This window comes from Triturus cristatus, chromosome 6 (assembly GCF_964204655.1).
Source record: "Triturus cristatus chromosome 6, aTriCri1.1, whole genome shotgun sequence".
Classification (NCBI taxonomy): domain Eukaryota; kingdom Metazoa; phylum Chordata; class Amphibia; order Caudata; family Salamandridae; genus Triturus; species Triturus cristatus.
In genome coordinates, this window is record NC_140589.1 from 1,091,227,245 (window position 1) to 1,091,254,906 (window position 27,662).

The 27,662-nt window shown below is 47.2% G+C and overlaps 1 protein-coding gene across 3 annotated transcripts in view; it reads left to right on the forward strand.

Moving 5' to 3' along the window:
* Positions 1-27,662, forward strand: part of LYST (lysosomal trafficking regulator) — a 3,752,809-nt gene that overhangs the window by 2,469,493 nt on the left and 1,255,654 nt on the right. For all 3 annotated transcript variants that reach the window (XM_085611970.1, XM_085611971.1, XM_085611972.1), the window contains one exon: positions 10,402-10,590. In XM_085611970.1, the coding sequence (XP_085468096.1) occupies positions 10,402-10,590 (189 nt within the window). The remainder of the gene's footprint in view (positions 1-10,401; positions 10,591-27,662) is intronic.

Here is a 27,662-nt window from a genome sequence, read left to right on the forward strand (position 1 = left end):
ATCCCCTCACCTGGTGACGCTCCCGCCGACCAGCTTCCCGCGCCTGGAGGCGCTTAAAACATCGAACGGTGGCGAGGACCCTGTGTGCTGCTACTGGGGGTTTCTGTGTGCGGCCGGGCTTGTGCTCCGCTGAGCACGCTTGTTGCTCCTTCACCCCTCCATCCTGCGACCGGCCGGGCTTGGCTCCGCCGGCCGGACTACACTTCCCAGCATCCCCTCACCTGGTGACGCTCCCGCCGACCAGCTTCCCGCGCCTGGAGGCGCTTAAAACATCGAACGGTGGCGAGGACCCTGTGTGCTGCTACTGGGGGTTTCTGTGTGCGGCCGGGCTTGTGCTCCGCTGAGCACGCTTGTTGCTCCTTCACCCCTCCATCCTGCGACCGGCCGGGCTTGGCTCCGCCGGCCGGGCTACACTTCCCAGCATCCCCTCACCTGGTGACGCTCCCGCCGACCAGCTTCCCGCGCCTGGAGGCGCTTAAAACATCGAACGGTGGCGAGGACCCTGTGTGCTGCTACTGGGGGTTTCTGTGTGCGGCCGGGCTTGTGCTCCGCTGAGCACGCTTGTTGCTCCTTCACCCCTCCATCCTGCGACCGGCCGGGCTTGGCTCCGCCGGCCGGACTACACTTCCCAGCATCCCCTCACCTGGTGACGCTCCCGCCGACCAGCTTCCCGCGCCTGGAGGCGCTTAAAACATCGAACGGTGGCGAGGACCCTGTGTGCTGCTACTGGGGGTTTCTGTGTGCGGCCGGGCTTGTGCTCCGCTGAGCACGCTTGTTGCTCCTTCACCCCTCCATCCTGCGACCGGCCGGGCTTGGCTCCGCCGGCCGGACTACACTTCCCAGCATCCCCTCACCTGGTGACGCTCCCGCCGACCAGCTTCCCGCGCCTGGAGGCGCTTAAAACATCGAACGGTAGCTCGTCCCGCGAGGACGCGCGCGGGGCGCGCCGGGCTAAGCCCGGGCAAAGGGCGGGCCGTCTGTGGCCGTCAGGGGCAGAAGGAGGCTGGGCTGGGCCACGTCCCTTTCCTCTGCAAGAACTGTGAGTACATATCCCGGTTTTGTACCCAGCAAACTATGTCTACCCGCTCTGGCAAGTTGTTAAGGAATGAAGGCGCTAGGGGGCCAAATACGGCAAGCCCCATTATTGGAACTATGGACCGTTTTATTACCAGGGTGGCGGCGGTGATTGAAAAGGAGATTGCCATGTCTGAGCGACGTCTATCTGAGGTTTACCTCTCCTCAAGACGTTCATCCCTGGGGGTCGACGCTCAATCATCATTTATAACTGCCAGTACCCTGGTTCAGGCTGCTACTTCGCCTAGTGTGTTTAGTACTTCCACAGACCCACCCCAGTTGGTAGGCATTGAACAAAATATAGGTAGGTTAGAAAGTTTGGCTGCTCTTTTTCCCATAGTTACCGTGGAGCCTGACGGTCTTGGTAAACTGATTGCATCACCATCTATTAATACCCCAAGTGAAGTCATCAGTGATCTGGAGCCCTTAACATCGTCCACTTCGCCCTTGGCACTACCAGAAGGGGAGACAGTGAGGTCCCCCAAAAACTCCCAAACACCAATCATTAGTCAGGAGAATAGGCCCTTGAGCAAAAAGGCTCGTAAACGTAAAAAGGGCTGCCCAGTTAGACAGGCCGCTCTCTATCAAAGTTTAAGAAAGCCTTTTGGAGTAGGTATGAGAACTACAAGGGGAAAAGCTATAGTGAATAAGCCGGACATAGCTGGGGATGTTTTGAACCCTCCCGAGGAGTTATACCCTGGTGCAAATAGTGTGAAACTTTTAAAGCTTCCTGATTTAGCAACGGCAGAAAATATTTTTGAGAAGGTTTATAGCCTCTTGAATCCGTTGCTAACTCAAGTTAAAAACCTTGGGGAAAGGATAGACAAACTCGAGCAATCAACTCTTGACGGCTTTCACTCACTTAAAGCAGTAGTTAAACAAATAAGTAGAGTGACCGAAGCTAAGAATTTGGTTGCAAATGGAAACGTGCCTTCAGTACAGCGAGTCCCTAAGCACCCAATATGCTGCGATGAGGGAGTTTCCAATAGTCCATCAACTTTGGCCTCAACATCTACCCCAAGTCTCAAAGCAGGACCTCAGCAAAAGGGTTCCATAACCCACATAGAGCCCGTTAAAAATAAGCTTAAGTCTCCCCATCAAAAGCAGCCTCAGGAACCGAGTGGCATAATGGAAGTTCGCAAAAAGCTAGGGGTATGCACTAACTTTAACAGGTTAGCCCTAGAGAAAACCCCTAGGCCCGTCCCCCATGCTACCACTACATCTACCCTTTCACTGGCCTCTAGTAAGCAAGTACAACGAATCCCCCCAGTAAACCTTCCTCCAGACTGTCAACCCTTTGCGGCAGTTATGGTTAATGTGCCCCCTCTAAAGGACGGCCAGTTGGAAAATCATCAATCACTTAAGAATAAGTGTATCCACTGGCTAAAGGCAAATAAGCCAATCCCACTAGGTGTGGATGGCATTATACTGAGTGTCCGTAGAGTGGACTGGGTTGGACAGGGGAAAAAAACGCAGGAGGGGGACTGTATATTTATAAATTTTCAAGATCCAAGAGTGGTACCATCGATTTGCACCCCTATTCCTAATATGGGGGTTCCGGGGGTTAAAGTGGTAGATCTTTCCTTCTTTTACCCCAGGCAAATCGTTGATTTTACCGGTGGAAGTTTAAGTCCCCCTGTCCTTGGCCTGAATTGGGATGGGGTTTCAGGGGACTCCAGGGAGAAACATTTGTGGCCAGCAGGACCGATTTGACTGGAAGTTGGGCATAGAGTAGATTCAGTGGAAGCATTATCATTTAGTAAAATAAATCCTACTTGTGGGATAGGTGATCTTATACCCGACTTGCATGACCCTTGCTTTCCTCATGTGTCTCCGAGGAGCTCTACAGGTGGGGGTATTCCGGACCCCTGCGACATATCAGCTGTGACGGACCCTGCCTTTAAGGTTTTCAGCTGGAATGTCGCAGGGATTGCAGGAAAGCTGGCCCTGCCTGACTTTATTGCTCCGGTCGATGAGCACTCTCTGTGCCTTTTCCAAGAGACGTGGAGTTGTGTGCCGGTCCACAGGGTGGGTTTTTCCTCTTATTTCGCCCCTGCGCTTGTTTCGTCTTCAGGGAGGGGGCGCCCAGCGGGTGGCCTCCTTATTTGGGTTGCGGCATCTCTTGATTGCAGAATTATGGAATTCCCCACAGGTTCTCCTGACATACGAAACATCACCCTAATAGATCCAAGGGGGAGAGTTGTTTTAAACGTTTATAATGTTTATGCCCGGGGAACCGTGGGCGGGAGAAAGTCTCCTGTAATATCTCTACTCGAGACTTTGTTAAATAATACCCCATATAAGTCTCGTATATTGGTTGCAGGTGATATGAACTGTACGTTCGAGCCCTTGGGCTCGGACGTTTCCCTCGACCAAGAAGAGGAGGATTCCAGGCGGGGGATTCCGGCTCTGGAAATCCCACCGATTAAAAGGTGGTCAGAAGTGGCGCTTCAGTTATACTCCCTGAGCCTCGAATTCAATCTAAGGGCTGCTAATGGGAGGACACCCTCGGATAGGGTGGGCGCCCACACTTACAATAGGCCTGGACATACCTCTAGGTTAGATTATTTTTTAGTAGATGTATGTCTGTGGCCCCATGTGAACAACATGCAGGTGGTCCCCTCGTCTGAAAGCGATCATAACCTCCTTTCTTTGAGTATGGCCCAATGGTGGCGAGACTCAAGTAAGGATACTATAAATCGGGTAACAGCACCACCTGAGGTCTCGGAAGTCTCCCCTTGTGGTAGGCGTATTAAATGGGCCAAACTGGTTTTATCAGAGGGGAAGGTAGGAGAAATACAATTTCACCTAAACCATACGGTATTAAACCTTGGAATATCCTCGGAGGGCGTGGGTAGAGTGAGTGGGCTCTTTGTCTCCCTGATTGAAGCCTTAACTAATGTCTTTACTCTACACCATAACAAATTGGGTAATAAACACTCTAAAAAATCTATTGATGGCTGGTATACCCAATCATGTAGGGTTTTTAAGACTAAGCTAGTTGAGGCGATTAAAGCTAAGTCCCGCCCTGTGATACAGGAAGCAAGGAAGGCCTACAATAACTCCCTTAAATTAGCCAGGAGGAAGTGGGAAGACAAATATTGGGATGACCTGCTCCAGGCCAGTAAATCCAGGGACTCAAGGGCATTCTGGCATCTTATAAGTGCACGGAAAAATCCCGATGCACTTGTGAGACCTTGTAACATCCCGCCACAAAGCTGGGTAAAGCATTTTGGGTCCTTATACCTCCCTCCAGATGGGGATTGTAATGTGGGGGTGGATCTCACTCGAATAACTGAACCTCATGCCTATGATCTCTTTACTCCGTTAGAGCTTGAGGGGGTTATAGGGTGGGTAGCCCCACGCAAGGCTGCGGGTCCCGATGGCCTCCCGGGGGACCTTATGAGGGCATATCCAGCGGAATGGGCACGGGTCATATCAGCACTTCTTAATGACATCATGATGGGAGGGGTAGTACCAGAATCCTGGAAAGGGGCGGTGGTGGTCCCGATTTACAAAAAAGGGTGCAGGGAAACACCAGGGAACTACCGACCCATAAGTCTGATCGACTCCACCCAAAAGATAGCTGGTAAAGCTATCCTTGGAAGGATTCTCCATTGGGTGGATGAGAACAAAATTCTTTCAGACTTTCAGGCAGGTTTTCGGGTTGGAATGGGGACAATTGAGCAGGTGTTTAGGTTGGTATTATTGGGGTGGAAAGTGGTGGAACTGGGCAAGGGCAGTCTTTATCTGGCCTTTATAGACCTGAAGACTGCCTTTGACCTAGTCCCCCGGGAAGATCTTTGGAGGGTACTTCATGAGCTGGGCTTACCCCCTTACATCCTGTCACTTCTCATCAGCCTTCATGCCCATACCTTTGCCCAGGTTCGTTGGGGCAAAAACGGTGAACTCACTGAGAAGATTCCAGTCTCTAGGGGCGTAAGACAGGGTTGTGTCTTGGCACCCACCCTATTTTCACTTTATGTGAATGGGGTGGTAAAACATCTTCAACAAGAACCAGCCGACGCCCCCTGTCTCGGAGGAGTCCGTATCCCCACCCTGCTTTTTGCGGACGACACGCTCCTGATTTCGAAGACCCCCCAAGGTCTCCAGAAATTATTAACACGATTTCAGGAGTTCTGTGGTGCAAGAGGATTAACAATAAATGTGGATAAAACAAAATATCTAGTCCTAAATCCTCCTAAGAAACTGGGCCGCCCACCGACTCTAAACTCGATCCCCCTAGAGAAAGTAGCCGAATTCGATTACCTCGGTATTCGGATCACGGATAGGATGTCTTGGGCAAGACATATTGACAAAATGGTCCTCAGCCACAGGAGAGTGGGAGGTGCCCTTATGAGGGAGTTCAGGGCCTCTCCAAGGAGATCACTCACCCCAGTAGTTGATATTTACAAGGCTAAAGTAGTGTCATCAGCCTTGTATGGGGCAGAATTGTGGGGTCACTGTTGTTTGAAAGACCTAGAGACAGCGGAGAGCAAGCTATTGAAATCCCTTATCTCCGTGCCCCTGAGCACTCCACCCGTACCTGTCCGGTTGGATATGGGCTGTAAAAATATTAAAGACCAGGCCCAGCTTCGCCCGCTTTTGTTATGGACAAGAATCTGGAGGGGTGAAGAATTAAAATCTTATGCTGATGCCCTGGGGGAAATAATGAGTTTGGGGGGTTGGGCTAAGATAAAGTGGCTAAGAGATACTAAAAAGCTTCTGGAGAATGTCGGTCTAGGAGGCTGTTGGTCATCACGTTCAGCCCCTCCAAAAGAAGTTGTCAAGGCGCTTTATTGGAACTGGTGTGCGGAGCGGACAATTACAAACTCTAATCACTGCAAGTCGACTGTCGCCTTTTTGCAAATTAAAGACACTGTGGCTTTTGAACCCTACCTGGATTTGATAACTCTCCCTCTTGATCGAGCCCTTTATTTTAGATTCAGAGTTGGATGCCTCCCCCTAGGTGCACTGGTATCGTGTTGGTCACCTGTGCCCCGTATTTCTTCCAACTGTGCGTGTTGCCCAAGTAAGGCCGAGACCATTGTACACGTCTTATTTGTTTGCCCGGACTATGCAAGGCCTAGGAGTGTCTGGTTGAAACCCCTTTGTCGCAATATGGGCACACGTAGTTACCTTGAAGCCCTGCGTATCCTAACTACGGACACTTCCCCCCTTTTAGTGTGTGGAATTGCAAAATTTTTAAAGTGGTCCTGGCTTATTCGTTGTAAGAGATTGTCAGTAGATGTTTAATTCTCTTTTTAGATAATTTATTGCGGGCAATTTATGTCCTTTTATCTTCTTATGAATTTTCTACTGGCTTCTTGTAGCTGTGTTTTTTATGTGCCTATTGTAATAATTGTATTTTTTATGTGCTTACAAGATATCTTGCATATCGAATAAAAGCTTATGACTGACTGACTGGCTTCCTCTATGTAATCCTTTTTATTCCAAAGTACAAGATTTCCCCCTTTATCCGAATTCCGAATGATTATGTCTCTGTTCTCTCTTAGTTTGCTCATTAATTGGTGGTATTATAGCTCTTGTTTGTTAGTTCTGGTTTTTGTTTTCACATTCCCGGCATAGTTACGTTTTTTGATGCTAGTCGTGACCTATTCATTGAATATATCGATCGAGTCCCTGAGAGTAATTGGGGTGAATGTCGAGTGGGGTTTGAAAGGTGTCATACACCTCTGATGTTCAGGTTCGCTGGTCATGTGCTCTCTGTTTAGTGTCAAGGTATCACTTTCAATAGCTAAATCCTGTATTACTTGCAAAGTTGGCATATCAGTTGCTGTCAGATTAAATGGCGGGGATGGATCGATTGACTGTCCATGGTGTATTTTTTGGTTTGGTCTTGTAAAGAAAGTATTTTTGAAGTTTTAATTTTCTTATGCTTTTGAATAAATCCATTCCTGTTGTCGCATAATTGAAAGAGCTCTCTGGGCAGTACGACAAACCGAGTGGCAACAGTTGTTTTTCCGCCACACTTAATGTGACAATAGTCAAATTGATAATGGTTTGACTGCTGGTAGTTAGAATTTGGTCTACCGTCTCCAGTTGCGCCTTGGTTATCCCTTCTGTTTCTGTTTTGGCTGCTGTTCGTTGTCGTTTGGCTTGCTGTCTCTCCCTGCGTTTAATGGTTGAGTTCCTGCTTGTCTGTTTTGGTTCCGTGAGCGCAGGGTGTCCCTGCGTTCGATGCATAAAAAATCCACCTCGTCTGCCAAAGAGATGTTGGCTGGAACTTGTTTCATTGCTTATTGTCTGACCTCCAATTCCGTTTCACTTTCCTGAGTTGAACTGAGGTCCGATTTGGATGCTACCTCTGGTGCTTTCCACTGCTCAGATTGTCTGGTTTGGAGCCCTTGTGGTGTTCTGCCATACTTAGAAATTTTTAGTCTGTCATATTTTTTGGCAAACGTAAATACGCGACCGCATTCATAATCCATGCGGTCGCGATGGAATTTGTACGCCTTTCTTTCTCTTATTTTTTCTTCATCTTTTTTTCAGCCTTTTGATCATTTCCTCTTTAAGTTTAATTCATTTTGTTGCCCTATTTGGCTTAATTCATCATTAAGGGCTTCTATCTCGCTTTGGATTTTCGCCTGGTCAGTATCTGCATATGTGACTAAGATAACGATTAGTCTTCTGAAGGATTCTAAGTTTGTTTCCTCCCTTTCCTTCATCATTGTTTTGTCCGGATTTTCATAACTGGGGTTAGCAGGATTCGAAGTCCACGTGGGACTCTCCCCACGTCAAGATATCGCTGGAGGGACTTCGCTTCCCACCACTTACTTTGTTCCGTTCTCATCAGTTTCTCTAATTGTCTCACTTTGTCCCTGTGGCTAATATTACGCAACCCAGATGGTGCATTATGGGTGCTGAAGTCCCGCATTGGCGTTCTGCTGTCATTGAACATGTCTGCCGCCGCTTCTTCTATCTTTCAGCGCGTCGGCTGACATGGTGATTTGTATGAATCTGTTTATTGCTTTATAAAGACTCCAGGGCAAGCAGGCTTGAATTGTTTCCCCGCTCCCTTCGTATTTTGGCTCACCTCCGTACCCAGCTGATCCATTTAAGTGACAAAACCACTCCACTCCACTAGGTAATTGCACCCCACGTGTCCTCCGACCCATGTTCGCTTACCTTTAACATGGCTGTAGGATGTTCACTGCTTCTGGTTGCATATATATTATATATATATATATATATATATATATATATATATATATATATATATATATATATATATATATATATATATATATATATATATATATATATATATATGTTTACACTGAACTGGTCCTTAGATTTGGTTAAACATGCATTATTATATATATTTTTATGCATATAATTTTGTAAATGGTCCGGGGTCCCCGAACATAGGTGGGACTATTCAGTGCTTATGACTTTGATGAGTATACCCTTGGAAGAGAACTAGGATTACAGGTAAGTAACTTACCCTTCTGTCTTGGTTAGGTTGAGCTTCGGGTAGGCGCTCGACATCCAAGTATGGACGATGTACAGGTAGCATTTGAGGTGTTGGAAGTCTGAAGCAGAGGACACTTACAAGTAGTGCTCTAAAAATAACTTTGAGTAGGAAAGAAAAAAATCAGGTTCATGCATTGATTTGCCTCCCCTTGTCTCATATAAAATTTAAAATGATTCTCTTCTGAAAAATGTTGTAAGAGCTTTCTACCATGCCTTCACTACCGATAATCACACAGAGTAAAATAAAATAAGCTTGCAATAAAATATTCAGTCGGTAACATACCATGCCTAGCTGAGTGAGGCCCAGGGTAACTTCCGTTCTTGCTTCCATACTTGTCAGAACTACCATTGTCATTGTCAACAACATGCTAAGGCAGTCAGTTGATGATACCCTCTTGCTTCCTCACATGCCTCTTGCTTTTTCTGTTCCATTAGTGTATTCTCTCCTCTTCAGTGGTCCCTTATGGTCCTAGGCAGTGTCTATCCTGTCTCCTTCTCTAGCTACATGCCCCCATCCAAAAAGAAATTTCAAGTACTCCTACAACAACAATCCCCCACAGTAAAGAAACGTAGCAAACATCAGAACAGTGCAAGGAAATACATGTGAAACTAATCAGCTGTTGAATTAAAAGTTCTGTTTGGTGCCACATACCTTATTTTTTCCTTGAGCATGCAGTGCACCTTCACCGGTGCTGCCACCTTCATCATCATCGTACATCAGTAGCGCTTCACCATATGTGCTGCCAGACATGCCATCATCTTCTTTCTGGCCCATTGATTTGCTCGCTCTTCCTCACTTAGGTACAGGGACTACACTTGTACTTGTCATCTTGTGTGGGCTCTCAGGCTGTTTCTGATTCACAGACCACATTTCCCCACACACCAGTATCAACACTCAAATCCAACTTGACATGACACAATTCATGAAGAAATGATTGGTGGCTGCTCTGGAGCTGAATTGTCACTGCCTGATTGGTTAAGGCCATAAATGAGTGAGACAATTTCACTAATATACTAGCCAGTATCAGCTGTGAACTAACAAAAGGTGCATGATGTTGAGGGGATAGGCTTAATAGAGTTTATCACTGATCGTATTTCCTGTTTAATGGTGGTAACATACTGTTTGCTGATGAAGTGTTGGTTGTATTTTAGAGCTGTTCCTATCTACTTTAAACGGTTTCTTGGTGCTAATAGGTTTTGCTGGTTTGTACTGGTTTTAGGGCTTCTCCTGGTTCATTTTCTACTGGTGATGGGACTAAATGAAAACTATGTGTTTCTATAATGAAAGCAAAGACGTGGACAACGATATAGGCACGATCCAGCATGGGGAAGATAAGGCTGATCATACTGTTTCAATGAGATCTGTTCAAAATGTAACAGCTGTGTGGAAAGTTCTAAAAATAAGCCACCACAATCTAGAAAGCAAGCTGATCAAGCACAGATCTCATAATGAAACTAAGCATCTTATCGTGGATGATCCATGCCTTTGCACGCGCCTCATATGAGAGGATGTGGCTGTTTTTGCTTCGCAGGTGACCATGGAGTGAACAACAGATTTCATCCACTCTTAGTTGTCTGGCTATATGTTTCTATTTTTTGGGTGTGTTTCCTTTCCAGCTCCTTTTATATTTGTGTCTGTTTGGTGTTTTTCTAGTTCATTTCAAAGAGATTAAATCTGTACATAGATGCAGTTTCGGTTTGACATATTTTATTCTGATACCACAATAAGTGCCACTGACACGCTTATTATTGTTACTTTAAGAAAAATAATTATAAATATATTTCATTGGCTTAATTCTAATCTTTTTAGTTCAAAATATTCTTTCATAGTCTTTTTCAGAGTCTTGATGCAAAGACAAAGGAGATTTCCAAAATAGCTGGAGAGATAACCCAGGCAGTGTGCTTGTCACAAGGATTAGAACGGAAAAAGGTGATTCAGCACATCAGAGGGATGTATAAAGTAGATTTAAGTTCCAGCAGACATTGGCAAGAACTTGTTCATCAACTAACACACGAAAGGTAAGTTACGTCTGTGGACAGTGCGTATATTGAAGTACAAATACAGGCCATGTTGAAGTGTTATGAAACACCTTAACAGACAAGTATGATATTGGCACTATTCCTCATCTAAATCACCTGTCAAAACGTTGTCTACAATTTCTGCATAGTTGTAGTTGTTTCTAATGAGCAGAAAACAGGTCATCTATTTTTTTTCACAACAAGTGGGATTTGAGGACTCTTTCAAATAATGTATTTTTTGCATTTTCAAGAAAACCGGTAAAAACAGAATCTTAAAGGAATCATTTACAAGCTTTCAGACTGCACAAAGGACAATACAGGCATCTATATCTTCAAAAATTGCAGTGCTGCATAAACAGAATAATGATTCACGTGAAAGGTTTAGCTTGCATTAAGCTGTCCTAGGGCAGAAAACCACACACAAAAGCAATCTCACACTGTGTATCCTCCACCTATGGACCAGGCACCATTAGATTCTTATCCCATCACACAAGTTTTCAAGTATGTGATATGTTATGAGATAACATATGTTATGAGATATTGGTCAAGTGCAGCCCTGCTCCCAGAGAGCGAGTGTGAGCCGCCAGCCCGCTGAGGGGACGCAATGGTCCCGGCTGGTCTTGGCTTGGCTCCCGTTGTGGGCCTGCATCTTGACTGCCTTGCTCGTGCAAACTGACAAACCCCACCAGAGCAGCCGGTGTGAACAGCTGCGGGCCCCTTGTTTTTTGAGGGTGCCGGCCCAATGCTTAAACTCCCGGCATTGCAGGGCAAGGAACCGGCAGTCGTGTCAGACGGAGTTCACTAACTGAAAGCCATAGCCACGCTCGAAGGATTAACAGCAGCAGTCAGTAAGCCAGCGAGGTGCGGGTCAAGTGGCAGGAGGCAAGGGGTAGCGGTGGCAAGCGGGATTGTAGGAGCATGAGGCAGTTGGTTCAGGTACAGCTGCAAGGAGTTTGAGGTGCCGGTACGCGGAAGCAGCCCATCTAGGACTAGCTGCGGCTTGCGGCTGGTGCAAGCTCTCCCTCGCGAGCCCACTCCAGCCCATTCCAGCCTGCTACGCCGCCTTTGCTGCCCAGTGTACACTCAGTGCTTGGTTTATCTGTGCACCAAGGAATACCAAGCACGATTGGCTGAACCACAGGAGTACACAGGAGCACACAGTACTTGTGAAACAGAAGAGGTGAAAGTACAGCAACATTAAAGCCCGCCTAACTAGTAAATTTGATAAAAACGGCAATTGCAGCGTGATTATGCCCATCCTATTGGCAGACCAGGGCCGAGTTCCTGGTGTACAGTGAGAGGAGAGGCGGCGCTTATGGGAAGTGACTCTCCTTCGCCAGCCGTAGCGAAGGGGTTCTTGGATTGACTAAAACTCTCTCCAAGGCAGAAAATAGTATTCGCTCAGCTGGGAATAAGGAGACAGAAATTACCCCAGTTCAACAGGAAAGTAGAAGGGCTCGAACTGAATAATTTGGCACAAAAGGAGAGTGAGGACCGGTACAAGGGTGAGTCTTCTATTGGAACAGCAGGGCTGGTTACCTGCTCCAACAAAGGGTTGAGGAGCTATTTTTGGGCCACTAGTGAGCCCTCAACTTACCTTAGATGCTGTAGCCCCGGCCTTAGACCTCATTGGCACAGGGTCTTCCCTCTCTCCAGCAACCACTCTACACAATATGAGCCATAAACTGTCACCAACATTTGACTTTAACAGTCGACATTCAAAATCATGTCTAAAGCTAACAACTGAAGAGCTTACGGAGGTTATGTTATGCCTCCGACAATCGCTGCCAGGTGCTTCGGCCATCTCCACTGCCATCATTTCCAAAAGTGAGCAAGAGGCAGCAGTACGCTCCCGGCATCTGATAATATGAATAATGGAGCCAGCGACCAACTCATAGAATCCATAGCTAAAAATTGCACGTAGCACAGTGCAAAAACGCATAGCGGGCATTTTTTGCTTGCTCGCGGCCCTCAACGTCAAGTTGCCGACTGCGAGCGAGGAAAATAACCTCCCGGCGAGATTCTCAACGCGGGGAGGTCAGGTTTCTCATTGCGAGTGGTCGCGTGTGCTCGTGACCGCTCGCAATGAGAAACTACCAGTCTGCGCTGAGAAAGCTGCCGCTCGAGTACAAATCTACTCTACAGAAAACGACTGCTTGCACTGTGCAAGATGCCGTTTGCAATGATTGCACAGTGCGGACAAGCATCCGGCACTGTGCAATCAGTGCGAACAGCATTTTGCACAGTGCACTATGCAGTTCGCGTAGCTACACGTAGCTTGCGAAGTGCACTTCGCGTAGCGCTACTACGCGAACTACGCCCAGGGTTAGACATAAGTGCCTTGCAAGATACAATAGCTAGAGCTCTTCTCTGGCAAGCTAGTAAAATAGAACTACAGATTGACTTGCTTCAGTCATTTACAACACATCTGGTAGACCTAGTGTACAAATTAACCAGACTGGACATTAAATCAAGTTCTCTTGAAAAGGATAAACCTTGTTCATTTTCTCCCATTATCATCAAGCTAAGTTTCCTTCCAGAGGTCTTGGGTGCATTATTGGAGGCCACCAAGGCCGGTACAGTAAGAATAGTGGCATCACTCCAGGAAAAAAGCTATGTTCCAGAGGAGCTTACAAGCTTAATGACGGTGGATCAGGGGGCCCTTAATAACTCCCTAGAGGTGGTTATGGTGTGTGTGTTTTGGGGGGGTCGAGTGACCAGTATCCTAGTCCAATCCGGCCTGCATAGAGTTAGGTGCAGCTAACAATCCACAAGCAGGGAATGGCGAGCAGGGAAGGCCTTTGACGTCCAGCTACTCCCTTGCCATGGGAGGCCAAGACCCGGCCCTTCAAATCTCAGAACCAGCTGTCCTCCCTGCCACTGCAAGTCTCTCAAGGAGAGCAAATAAGAAATTTGAAAAGCAAACAAGGAAGCAACATCTACTAAAATGAGCAACGTCAAGACAATCCTTGTGCAACTCCATCAATTTTTATCCAATATGTGGGCAAGGAAGCAAAGGTAAGTCTCGGCAGACTCTATCCAAAGTCTTGGGATTGGACAGCCTGTCAAACACCAACGCGCAACCACACAGGCCGACCTGCCCAAAGAAACATCTCCCATGCCATTGGGATTTGCCAGTTTTACAGCCTGGGTCAGCATTAAGACAAACCTAGAAGTTTTAAGGACGCACGTATACAGGCGGAATGTAAGGACCCAGATTCATAACGGGGCCTAGATTCATCCCAGGACCGCAACTTAGGGTCCCTCCACGAGAGCGATGTCCCTGGAACCCCGAAGGCAGGACAGTGAGGAAACAATTTCTGGGAGTTGGAATCTCGCTCCGCCACCGGTGATTTCAAGTAGTAACCCAGCATTCAGCCACTGGCAATAAAGGAAGAACTGTGAACTACTGCACAATTGCAACACAGCAGAGTTAGTGAGGGACCACTGTGAACTGCCGCCAATTAATTCCGTGCCCTTAGAACCTGCCCAACAGGTCTGCCGGGAGGTGATTGGAAGCGCAGTTACCCCCTATCCCCCGAAATAGTTTTTAAACCTAGGTACTATCGGCTTGGTTTGGTATTTCCCTGCTTTCAAGCATATTACCTCGGAGGATTTGATGTGGGTGAACTTTGACCTTCCACTCTTAAACTCCACAGGGGAAGTCTCGAGAACAGCATGGAGGAGTCTGACCCTGAGAGAAGCAGTGTGGGGCGAAAAAAACACTTTTGCGGATTGGGGGATTGACTTGGATAAACCTACTCCCCCAAAATACCCATACGTCCTGTTGAACTCGCCCTTAAGGCAGACAGCACCAAGTATCCTTAAGGGCACGCCAGGTGGAAACAAAAGCGGGGAAATAGAGGACATCAAAGGTTCCAGAGCCCAAACGATTCTACACACACTGAATCAATGAGAGGTGGGATTCGCCCCCACAAGAGGTGTTCATCAGGAGGCGGGGTGGCAGGAGAGTCACACAAACAGGGCATTGGGCCACATGTCTTTGCCCTGATTGGTGATACTTTGGAATGGAAGGTGCACCAGAAAAGTAGCCGGGAGAACACATTTAATCCATCAATCTTCTTTATTGAAAAATGTGTTAAAACCGACACTCAGCCAACGTGTTTGGTTCCTTGTGTGTAAGGAACTGCATCAGGGCTGAAACAATCACATACGGACACAGAGTAAATTGGCACATAAAGACAAATGTGCAAAAGGACATCACAACAAATAATGTACATTGATATATACATATACACACCATAGTTGTTACACATAAATCACTCCGAAAGGAAATGGAGATTATGCATTTATTAAAAAGTCACACTAGACATAGTCAAGTCGCTATACAGCCCACATAGCATGTATCCACTATTATATACAATAAATACAATCCAGGAATATATCAAAATAGATTCACACATATATGCATATATAGAGGTTTGTATTATAGCCTAAGAGTAGGTTCTACCAGTGCTTTCTTTAAAATGCATGAGTATGTGCTCAGATGGGAAAGGAAAAAAGAAGAAAGTATGTTTGTAAGTAAGGGATTACCATGAAATCATAGTGAGGGAAGGGAAGTACCTAAATAGACAGGGAAGAATATGCTTGTTTATCCCAGAATTTATAACTGGATGGGATCTAACCTTGATGAATAATGTAGAGCGTTCACAATAGATCCTTATAATGTGCAGAAGTATTGTCCGGGTGTTCAACTCACAGTGAGGGGAAAATAAGTCAGATCCCACCTCGAATTCTATTGTAAATAATAAGTCAATTAGTAGTGGTATTAGAATAACAGAATATCCAGGTACATAACATGTCAACGGGAGAGTAATCCATGCCAAGACGCCAGTTACAAAACCAAAAGATGAAGGTCCTATATATGACTTGACCAGGGATATAATAGACAAAAAGGTCCAAATGACGCTTGATATATTTGTAAAAGACACACAATTGATGGACGGAATGCAGAACAAATCTAAACATTCAACCTCAATCAAGAGATCTGGGTTAAATACATCATTCTTTTGCTCACTATACCACCACAGTTTAGACCTGGCCATATGCAAATCAGTCTTGACCCTGTGCCCCATGGGAACAGTCCAGCCTGAACTGCCAAGCCAGGTCCTCCCTGTACCGGAAACGAACATCCTAGGACAGGTTTGGAGGTTTCACCCCTCATCAGCCAGAATAGCTTAAATCCAGTGGCACAGAGAGACCGGGACCCATGTCTGGGCATACCCGGCGCATTTAGGGCAAGAAAGCAAAAGGCACAATTGATGGATGGAATGCAGAACAAATCGAAACATTCACCCTCGTCAAGAGATCTGGGTTAAATCCATAATTCTTTTGCTCACCATGCCATTCCAGTTTAGACCTGGCCATATGAAAATCAATCTTGACCTTGTGCCTCACGGGAACAGTCCAGCCCGAACTGCCAAGCCATGTCTTCCATGGGCTGGAAACAAGCATCCTGGGACCGGTTTTGGGCTGACAGCCCTCATCAGCCAGGCTAGCTTGAATCCAGTGGCAAAGTGAGCAAGGGACCCACGTCTGGGCATACCCTGCCAACTTAGGGTGAACAAAGCAGGTTCAAGAGAGCAGAGAGGACAGACCTGTGCGGAAGGGGGTTGCAGGGAGATATAGATTCTACTGCAAGGAGAACTGACCCCTCCCCCGCTCAATGGTACGGCCCGCCCGAGAGTGTTTGACACGTGGCTATCTCAGTGAGCCACTCATCTGCCACCTGAGACCCAGGTGTGAGGTAATGCTTGGCAGCACGTTGCTTTCAGCTCCTCACCTGTGGTAAATCAGTGTCTTTGATGGAGATGTTTCTGAAAAGGGCTACTGTTCAAATATGTGCATTGTGCTGCATCTTTCCTTATGGTAATTCAATGTATTCTTGAAATATATGGTGACTGCAGGTGTCAGTAGAACAAGTGGTGGATGAACAGGGCATCCTAAGAAACTCCTCTCAGATGACCCGTTCTTCACTTTGGTGGCTGCTCTCGCTCTCTCTGCAGTGACGTTTTCTGTTACACCGTCAGACTTGTCTATGACTGATAACCCACAGTTGAGAAAACACTCACGTTAGTTTATCCTTTATGTTCAGTTGAGTAAAGTTCTTAGAACATAACTCCACTTAGCACTCCAGCCTTAAGCAGCTCAACTAGTCAACTGATTGCTTTTATATCACAAACAGGCCTGACACTCAGAGCTAATATGTCACCATTCTGAACATAAACAATCTTTACAGGTCATTTGCTGTTTCTATGTGTGCTGCAGAATGCAGCACACATGGAAAGAGCAAAATACGAGGAGAAATGAAACATTACTGTAGGAAAGTGGATATCTGACGATGGTTACCCCCAACTTTTTGCCTAGTGTCTAGCTGGTTTTTTCGACTTAGTTGGCCTGAGATCCCGCCATTCAGGGTCTCAGGCTGTCTGCTCTCTCTTTAAAATGGTCTCCATGTACCCTAGGTACATACTCAATTGGTAAGGATCACCTTATTGGACCCTGTACAGTGTACCCTAGGTACCCAGGGCATAGGTGTACCCTAGGCCTCCCAGGGGCTGCAGCATGTATTATGCCACCCCTGGTCTGGCCTTCCAATCAGACACAACTGGCTGATCACTCAGCTGGGGCAAAGTCGTGTAATCACCCCTTGCTTAGATATAGTATACCAATATCTACCCTTAAAATAGACACATGTGTACCTATCAGCCACTCCTATGGCAGGCCTTAACAATCCTGGAGGCAGAGTGCTTGGTAACATGTGAGATGGTGCTCTAGCATGAGCTGAGCCTGTCTGCAGCTTTCGGAACCATGTCCTTATAGCTGTTCTATGATATAGCCTACCATATACTCTTAAAGTGCCTTATAATCTTAAACGGTTATGGTAACTATGGTTCGGCTTTATCAAAACATGTCGTGTAAGGTGTCTAACACTTTGGAATAATACCCCTATACCATTTCTGGCAATGAGGATATTATTCCTCCATTCTAGAGGGAGAGACATGTTAAAATCCTACTTTTCTGTTTTACTCTAACCAAAGCCTCAGCATCACAAAATGGATGCTGCTGCCACAGACACGAGTCTGACCTCCTGCTGCTGGGAGTGATCCCGGCAAGGGAGGCTTGGACAATAGGTTTCCTGCTTGGGGAGGTGCTAGCACCTTCCCAGACAGACTTTAGTGTATTGGGGCAGGGAGGGCTGAAAGGAATGAGACATGCCTGGGGCACACAAGGTGTCCCATGCATAGTCCAGTTCAAACCGGTGCTGGGGCACTCCAGCCCCAGCCCTGGCGCGAAACTGGACAAAGGGAAGGGGGTGTAACCACCCCCCTCCCAGGTCCCACCCATAAGGCGTGACCTAGCAGGCAACCCAGCCCCCCAGATTAGTATAAGTGTGGTAGCTGGGACCCAGGAGATTAGATTATCCTGAACCTGCAACTTGAACAGAAACTCTGGACCTTCGACATTCGACGAAAGAAGAAGACTGAAGAATCTCCCTTGTGGCCAAGGAGTGGCTACCCTGTGCAAACAGGCACCATCAAGAGACTACCCTTTGCTTTGCTGAAGTTCTACGAGGGACCGACTGCAGAGCCCGACCAGAGCCTTGACTTCCAGACTTCTCCGACTCTGATCCACATCCACAGCCGAGCTGAGATCCGTGGAGGCGACGAGAGACGTGGGACCGGCTACCTGGGAAAAGTGGCGAGTATCTTCCAGCGCAGCTTCTGAGGCACCCTCGAAGTTGTGCACCGGGGATTGAGAAGCCCCATCCCCAAGCACCATCTGCACTGAAGATCAGCCCCCCACACTCCACGAGTCCTGCGTGGGGCCCTTCTGCATTTTCCTGCTTGCCGCGTCTGTCCGGTTGCTTGCCCGTTGGCTAGCGGCCTTTGTGACGACACACCTTGAAATCTTCACTGCTGGTTTGGCTCCTCCAGACTGGCTCCCGCTTCTTTGCAAAAGAGAAGCACCCCAGACCTTCCTGGTCTGCACCAGAAGCAAGTCCTCCGTTCTTCGTGGGTTCCGCTTGCCAAGGCTTGGTGAGTCCTAGTTCGACTTCGACGCCGCCGACAGCAAGAGCCTTCGTGGGACAGCTCGCCTCCTGGTCCTGGTCATCCTCGACGTCTCCTGGTACCCGTGGCTGCAGCGACAAGCTTCACCCTTCACCTGCAATCTTCACGACATCGCCTGGTTCCTTCCTGGTTCCACGTGGTCACTGGCTAGTGACCTTGACTCTGTCCCTTCTGCTTGCAGGTACCCTTCCTTCTTGATCCCGGCCTTGGGATCCACCGGACACTCTTTACTGACCGCCTGTCAGCAACTTTCCTTCTTGCATCCATTGAAGTCCACGACGAAACCCGACGCAAGTTCACACCTATGCACCCGCAGCCTGTGGGCTAGGTAACTTGGGTACTTCGGTGCTCACAAGGGTAGTGACTATCCTAGGGTCTAGTTTCTGAGTCTCGACTCTCTAGCTGCTTCAGAAGTGTCCTTAAACTGCTTAATTCAGAACTGTACTATTTCTATCGACTATACGCATTACGCGTGAGTGTTTCCACTCTGCACCTGAATCCCGTGGGCCTCCCACTTCCTAACTGTTGGTAGTGTAGTGTAGCCCCAGCGATTCCCTAGGCCTAGGCCTATCCTATTTCCGTGAAAGTGGTCCTTATACCACTTCTTTAGTATATGGTTTGCGTGGCCCCTAAGGCCTAACTGTATTACTTACCTGTGTAACTTAATGTATGCTTGAATAAGACTGTGTTGTACTTACCTCGAATCTCATAAAGAGTGCTGAGGGTTTGACTAGAATAAATACACTTTATTTTATATATATATCTGTTGTGGTGTCCTTTAATTTGGTATTCAAGGGATTATATATGGTATCACAGCTGGCTTCACATGCCATTCAGAGTTTAGCCTAAGACTGCTCTTGTCCATGCTACCACTAGGATAGCTGGTCTATAAGGTTGACTTTACAACCAATCACCATAAGGGTTGTTTGGACTGATATAAGGTGTACACTAGAATTACTGACATCATACATCAGGCCAACTTCTCACAATTACCTCCTCGTCAGACCTTCCTGTCACAGTCCTGGTTCATGGGGTTTGAACTGTGATGGGGAGGTCTACGACTCGGGGTAATGAATATTACCGGTAAGTAACTGGACATTTCTCTTCGTATCGCCTACTTAAGACCAGGTATTCCCTGGCAATATTCTTGGCGCTGTCCCGTACCTTGTAAATATGGGGCAGCGTAAAAGAGCAATGGGTGTTGCGGCAGTGAAGGAAGTGACCCGAATAGGGTCACCCAGGTTACTAAACCACCTCTTGGCCTTACCTATATTATTGAAGAGTCGGTCAGCCAGTAGAGAATGCAAACAAGCAGTTTATTAATAATACTCTGCAGAGGAGCCCAAATACAACAAGCCGCATGCAATGCTTACTACTGGACTGAATCAATAATCATGCCCAGCATAGTATAATACATCAAATACGTCATGAACCTCTAAAGCACGCGTACAAGGGAAAGTTACATGTTTGGGGATGCGTATTCTAGGGAGGCAGAGGGGCGTACATTACCAACCCGAGACGGGCACACGGTATCGCTTTGCCGAGGTCATCCAGCTGCATCCCTGCTCCTCCCCACGTAGGAGAGGTGCTGCGGATAGCACATTGCTCACATAGACAGGGCCTATTCATAAGCGAGGGAGCACCTCTTGTTCAATACAGAAATTAAACTGGGCGTATACTTAAGAGGTGAAAAACAAGTGCCATGGCGCAACTATTCTGGGCCTACCTCGTTCGCAGTTTGGCACTCACCGCGTGTTTGTATATAAAATGGTGGGTTGTAAATATAGATACTTACCACTGCTATATTTAGCTATATAAGGCTGATCTGCATAGCATAGCATAGCGTAAGGGGCACAGCCCAATGATTATTTTGAAACCTACAGACCCTCCTTTTAGCGTTATAAGCTAAATATAAATGTGTGGAGGCCATCAGACTTGGTCTGTATAATTTATCAGCATGAGGGAAAACCTAAGGGGTATGCAACTATGCAAAACTTGGGCGAGATTCAGTAGAATTTGGATCTTCAGTCCTCGAAAATACCTTCATCGATATCCATAAGTTCTTGAAGTTCTTTCAACATCATTATTGCATCCCTGGCTTTACACTCGCGTATTGGAACAGAGGGGGTGAGTTTAGCCATGTAATAAGTGCAACAGGCTGGAAGACAATTCACACAAAGGCAACAAATGAAGATGATCTCTGCAAATACTACTAAACCCATGAGAATCTTCCATCCCCAGGCGGACATCAGACTCCAGAACCACTGTGTCAGAGACCCTGTACCACTATCTTCATGTATGTCAGAGGCTAACCTATGGAGTTTCTGAATAGCTGAATACACAGTAGGGGCATGGTCTGGAATGTTAATGCAGCAACTGCTGCCGATCACACAACAGGCTCCGCCCCTATCTGCAAGGATGACGTCAAGGACCATCCGATTTTGGAGAGCAACATGCCTGGTCGCCTGAAGCTCAGCTGTAATATTTGTGAGTATACCAGCAGTAATGTTAATGACCGCTTCCACTACTCTAGTAAGATGACGAATTTGCCTACTATTATACATAGGTCCCCATAGAGGCAACAAGCCCTCCATAGCATCAACAAATTGCTGTAATGTAGTATCTGTCTGATCAACATGTTCAGTATTGATAGTTCTCTTTACTCTCGACAATAAGGCACTCTTGTTCTGCAATTGATGATCCTTATGATAATTGGATGGGGCTAAGTAAACTGGGGGTAGAAGGAAAGAAACATAGCGGTTTCCTGTCCACCCCCCTTGGGAGCCAATCATAAGCATGTGTCCCGCAGACAAAATAAACATTTGGGGTGTAAGGAAGGGTAGTACTATTTGTGGTCAATGCAAACGTATAATTACAATGACTCTGACCCACAGGAATACTCCCAAACCCTTCTACACAAAATGGGGCTGGTGTATCAATTATCAGTATGGATATGGCCTCGCTATCTGGGATATTTCTCTCATTGAAGGATCTAAAATACTCTGTGATATTAAACCCTTGGAGCTCCATCATCTCATCTTTTTCCCAGGAAGTGTTTGCATTTCGCTCATAGACATTCATACAGGCATCTGAATGTAAAGTACCTTCCTTCCCTCCTTTCCCTGGAGTGTAACCCTGGTGCATTACTATGTATTCCAAAACCGCTTCATAATCTTCTTTAGTCAGTTTGGCAGTATCCGCGTTTGAGTGGGTATACACTATAGTAAGGAGCTGAAACCATTCTTCACAACTTCCCAGATATGACAGAGGCAAAGATATAAGGAGATCATTCTTATGAGTCATAGAAAGGAGTAAACCACATATCCAACACTTTGTTGCATTTGTCGTTTGGTGTACCTCATGGAGCATCTGAAGAAAAGCATTTCCAAAATATGTCTGCCTATGTCTTTCTTTATGCGGAACTAGGGAAACAAACGAATGCTCAGGCAGATCAGGAGTAGTCCCTATCAGAACATGCATTGGGTGCTTGTCTTCTAAATAAAATATTACACCAAACAATATAATTAATATAATAACCACATTTTTGGTTATAGTGGTCCAACTAGTCCATCCAGGATCATTTTGACCTAGGGGTGGGGCCGCCAGAGGCTGCTCCTCTTGCGCGACTAATCGCCCAAACAAAAACATATCTAACACCTACTTTTTACAATAGTAATGGACTCATTTGCGACCTTCTTCAATCAATAGGCAACTACGCCAAAGTCCGTTCTAAGCCTCTTTGGTAGGCTTCTGTTGTCCATCAAACTGTAACAGATTTCTTCCTCCGCGTGGGGCCTCACAGTCTAGGCCTTCTGATAGAGCCAGTCCTTCTTAGTATCTGTCGGAGTGCCCTCCTGGCAAACACTCATGGCTCACTCGAAAATCTAAGTGTTCAAAGCAATGCACCAGTGTCTCACTTTGTGGCAGGCACTACAGATATCGTGCTCTTATTATAAACTTAAATCCATGACTCTCTATTTCCCTCTGGTGCTCTTCGTTTGGCTTGGGCGTAGATCATATTGTGCAGACCCAGGCACTGTTTGATCAGGAAAAAGCAACAGTTTCAGGCTCATTAACACTCCCAGATTCCAACACTCGTTGTTCAGTGTCAGAGGACACTCGGGCTGCCCTTATTTCATGGGGGACAGCTTCCAGCAGCACGTCGTCGTTCTCCTTTTCTGTCTCCATCCAGGTCAGCCAGGCATCCGAAAAGGGGACAAACTGTGGTATGTGCTCACATTCCAGATCTCTAATTCCTTCTTGGACCCACCGGTCATAAGGTAGTGGCAGTGGTACCCGTTCGGTGTGGTGATCATGGATCCAATGCTTTCTCCCATCCACCTTTACCGCCGTCCTCGTTGCCAACAGCACTTGCTTTGGCTCAAGTCAGCGAGGCTCCAAAGCCTTGGTCCTCGCAACATTTCGGTTCAGGACCCAGTCTCCGGGCTGCAGCTTATGCCCAGGATTCTCTGGAAGTGGTCGCAGTGACTCCTCGATCTGCAGATGAATAGAACGAAGATTATTAGTTAACTCATACAGGTAATCTATCATCATCGGATACTCTATCTCACTGAATCTTTTTGGTCTAGGGACACCCCAGAAATTGGCAGGGCACCCAAAAACTACCTCGTAAGGAGATAGACCTGTCCTCGTTTGTGCAGTCATTCTTGTGGATAAACGGACTAATGGTCACTTCTGGCCTGTGCTCTCCTGTATTTTTGTCAACTTCAATTTTACCGCTCCATTATATTTCTCCACAAGACCTGCAGATTGGGGCTGATTTGAGGCATGAAATTTCTGGTTTATATGCAACCCTTTACACACCAACTACAAAAGTCGGGCATTAAAATGGCTGCCGTTGTCAATCCAGATCACCCGAGGCAATCCATATCGAGGAAAGTACTCTTTAAGGGGGGCTTTCGCCGTTGCACTAGCAGTATTTTCCTTTACAGGGTACGCCTCCACCCACTTACTGAAAGTACACACCACCACTAGGACATACTTCAAATTGTTCACTCGTTCTGGCTCAATGAAGTCTATTTGGAGAACCTCAAAGGAAATGAGCGTGGTGCAAAATTCCCAGGCGGCATAGGAGTACCTTTCCCAGGATTATGCTTCATGCAAATCATACAAGTCTTCACTAACTATGCAGCTACCTTGGGAATGAGATCATTTCGCCAAACTGGATCTAACAATTTACATATCCCTTTTGCTCTAATATGAGCGGGACTAGTAACAAGTGGGAAAACATATGCGTTGGGCAGCAGCCATCTCCGGCTGTCAGACAAATCAGTCCAGCACCCATCTTCATCTTGAGTGCCTGTCCGTTCCTGCCATACAGCCACTTCATCTGTTGTGGCCTCATTCTGTATGTCCTTAACACTGTCTACAGTATTCTTGTACATCACATTATCAGGTACCCTCCTTGCGGGTCCTGCCACAAAGATCTTACTCATCTCCTATCTAGCAGTTTCTCTAGCGATTTGGTCCGCAAATGCATTGCCCCTACCCACGTCATCTGTAACTACCTTGTGGGCGCTGCATTTTATTATTGCCAGCTTCTCAGGTAACATCAAAGCCGACAGCAATCTATGGACCAACGGGCCATGCTGTATCTTCAACCCATGGGATGTCAGGAACCTCCTCTCCGCCCAAAATTATGCGCGACTCCGAATGCGTACTGGCTGTCGGTATAAATATTAACAGCCATTCCCTCACTTAACTCACAAGCTCTCAACAAGACTACCAACTCAGCAGCCTGGGTAGATTGATATGGGACGCAGGAAAGTCTCTACGACTGTGCGCAATGTGGTGATCGCATATGCGGCAGAAGTAGTGCCATCTGGTAGCTTAAGGCAGGAGCCATCGACATATAGTTCCCCTTGGGGTTCAGATAAGGGAACATCAGTCAGGTCTACCCATCCCTTCGTTTCTTCCTCTGTTCTGTACATACAGTCATGTGCATCTGCATCATGACTCGTCGAAGAGAGGGGTAGTAATGTGGCAGGATTCAGAGTGACACATCGTTTAATGTTGACATTTGGAGCGAACAAAGTTAGCTCATAGCCAGTCAAAGGCGCACTGGTAAGGTGCTGTGTCTGCATTCTATTAAATAGAATGTCTACAGAATGCGGTACCATGACCGTTAGGTCAGTGTCAAGAACGAGCCCTGCCGATTGTCTGATTGAAATTGCCACCGCAGCAGCAGCTCTCAGACAGCTCGAGAGCACTCTAGCCACATTGTCAAGGATAGCAGAAAAATAAGCACAGGGTCGGTACTTACTACCGTAAGCCTGTGTCAACACACTCAGCGCACAACCTTCCACTTCATGGACATACAATACAAAGGGTTTTCTATAGTCAGGAGTACCAAGGACAGGAGCAGAACAAAGTTCATGCTTCTGCTGTTCGAAGGCATGCGGACACTCAAGCGTCTACGGCAAGGGTTCACCCACATCTTTCTTTCGTGGTTAAGGAAAGGAGGGGTTTCACAATCAATAATTAGGGATCCAATGTCTACAATATGAGGTAATTCCAATAAAAGCTCGTACTTCTCTCTGTGTCTTTGGCACGCTCATATTATTGATTGCAGAAATGCATTCAGGTGTCAATCGCCTACCCTCCTTTGATAGGAGGTGACCTAAATAGGTAACCTCCAGTCGACAATATTGAAACTTTGAAAGGGACGCTTTATGTCCATGTTGTGCCAAATGCATTAACAATTTAACCGTGGCTTCCTTACATCCTTCTTCAGTATCGGAGCCCACGAGGAGATCGTCAACATATTGCAACAGAACATTACCTGCCGGAAGTACTAGCGAGTCCAATTGCGCTTTCAATGCTTGACTATATATACTAGGACTTTCAGTATACCCCTGAGGAGCGCGACAGAAGACGAAGCTTCTCCCAGATAAATTGAAACCGAAAAGATACCTGGAATCTGGATGAATCGGAATGCTGAAAAACGCATTCTTCAAATCTAGCACCGAACAATACTGAGTTGTAGGAGGGATCATATTCAAAATCGAAGTAATATCGGGAACAACAGGAAATTGTGTTACTACTATTTTATTGATTTCCTGAAGATCAATAATAAATCGATACACATCTAAATGGGCCTCAGGTGAATCAGTCTGGACCTTCTTAAGAATCGGAAGAATAGGGCTGTTGCACACATTAGAACTGGTTTCCTCTACTACTCCTGAAGCAATTAAATCATTTATTATTTTCAACACAGCAGTCTCTCCTGCTTGCGATATTTTATACTGTGGAATACTGGGCAGAGAAACGTTGTCCTTAACCTGAATGAACACTGGCGGTACCTGTAACAGTCATACCTCCGTCTCACTTGTAGCCCACAACGTACTAGGCACATCCTTGAATTCATCAGGGAGAGGGGTGCCTTTGGCAAAATGCTGTCTCGCCCACGCCACATCAGGTCCAATCGTCATATAAACACCGTCTGGGGAACAGAAGATGGTTGCATGCAGCTTTTTCAACAAGTCAAGCCCCAATAAATTTTCCCCACAATTTGAAGTCAAAAGAAACGAAGATTTCACTGAAAACTGACCAATTGTCAAAGCAAGGGGCTTCGAGATGAGACTAACAACCGGCATGCCTGAAAATCCCACGAAACATTATTCTTGCCAGACAGAGCTGCCCCAGGGACCAGCGAATGGGAAACGGAGCTGTTCATACCACTAGTGTCAACTAAAAACTTTTGAAAGGTACTAAGCAAACCTAGGGTCCGCTTTGATCTACATTCCCCGAAACTGGTCCCACACCCTGTCCGTCGCTGTCCTAGCTGTCAGTGGACCTCCCTGTTCCGTCATCTACTTCATAATCCTCACATCTGAAAGAAACAAGTTAGTTAGATTCCTCACCTTAGAATGTCCCCAGGCGTCAGGCTGGATCCGGAAAGATTTTTCGTCAGCAATACCCTTGCGCGTCGCTAGGCGTCGTCTGTGGCTCCGCGTCTGTCGTCAGCGTCGTGATCGCCGGGATGTCGTCGTCGGAGTACTTAGACGCCGCCCTCGCGCGCTGACGTCAGTTCTTCTTTTTTCTGCGCCAGACAGAGCCGATCCGGGAAGAGCATACCCTTTTAGTCCTTTTTTGACTAAACTCTTTGACTCTTTTTGTCTATTCTGTCGACTCGACTCTGGTGCCGGTAGGATGCCTGGTTTCAAACCCTGTGACTCCTGTAGCCGACTGATGTCGGTTACGGACCACCACCGCCGGTGCCTTTACTGCCTTGGTGCCGACCACGATTCCACGTCGTGCCTCGACTGCCGGGCCCTGACTTCGAAGGCTAGGTGGGAGCGGTCCCGCAAGCTACTGGAGTTTCGGCAGTCGACTCCGCGTTGCTCACGGTCCCCGTCGAGGGACCGGTAGCGGAGCCGCAGTCATCACCACCACTCTGTCTGGTTCCAAGTCTTCGGGTAAGTCGAAGCATAGTAAGAAGTCCAAGAGGCGACATCGCTCTTCGGACTCCCCTCGCCGGTCGTGCGACTCGGCTGAGGGTTCGGGTGGTACCACCCACGCGGCTCTGCAGGAGTCGCACCCTCCGCTCCCTGGGCCTGACGCGACTCTGGTGGAGATCAGTGCCTTCCTCTCGGCCATGAGGGGCCTGGCTCCGCCGTCGACGCCTGCCGGCGTGCCTTCGGGCCCCGCGGACTCGACTGGGAGGCCTAGCGAGCCGACGGCTCCAGCCCCGTTGCCGAATTCGGTCCCGACGCTGTAGGTCCCCGTGGGATCCAGGCCTGGATCTCAGTCGGCGCTGGTCGACCTCAGGACCCCTCCGCCGAATCCGGTAACACCTCCGGCGCCGCCTTCGGACGCCGTTCCCCGGTACAGTCCCGGTCCGGGCTCTGCGTCGGAGCGGCATCCGACGCCGATGGGTGGCAATTTCATCTTTCGCCCGGCTCCGATCATTCCACCTGTCTACCAGGAATCGGATGACGGTGACGACTGGGAGGGGTC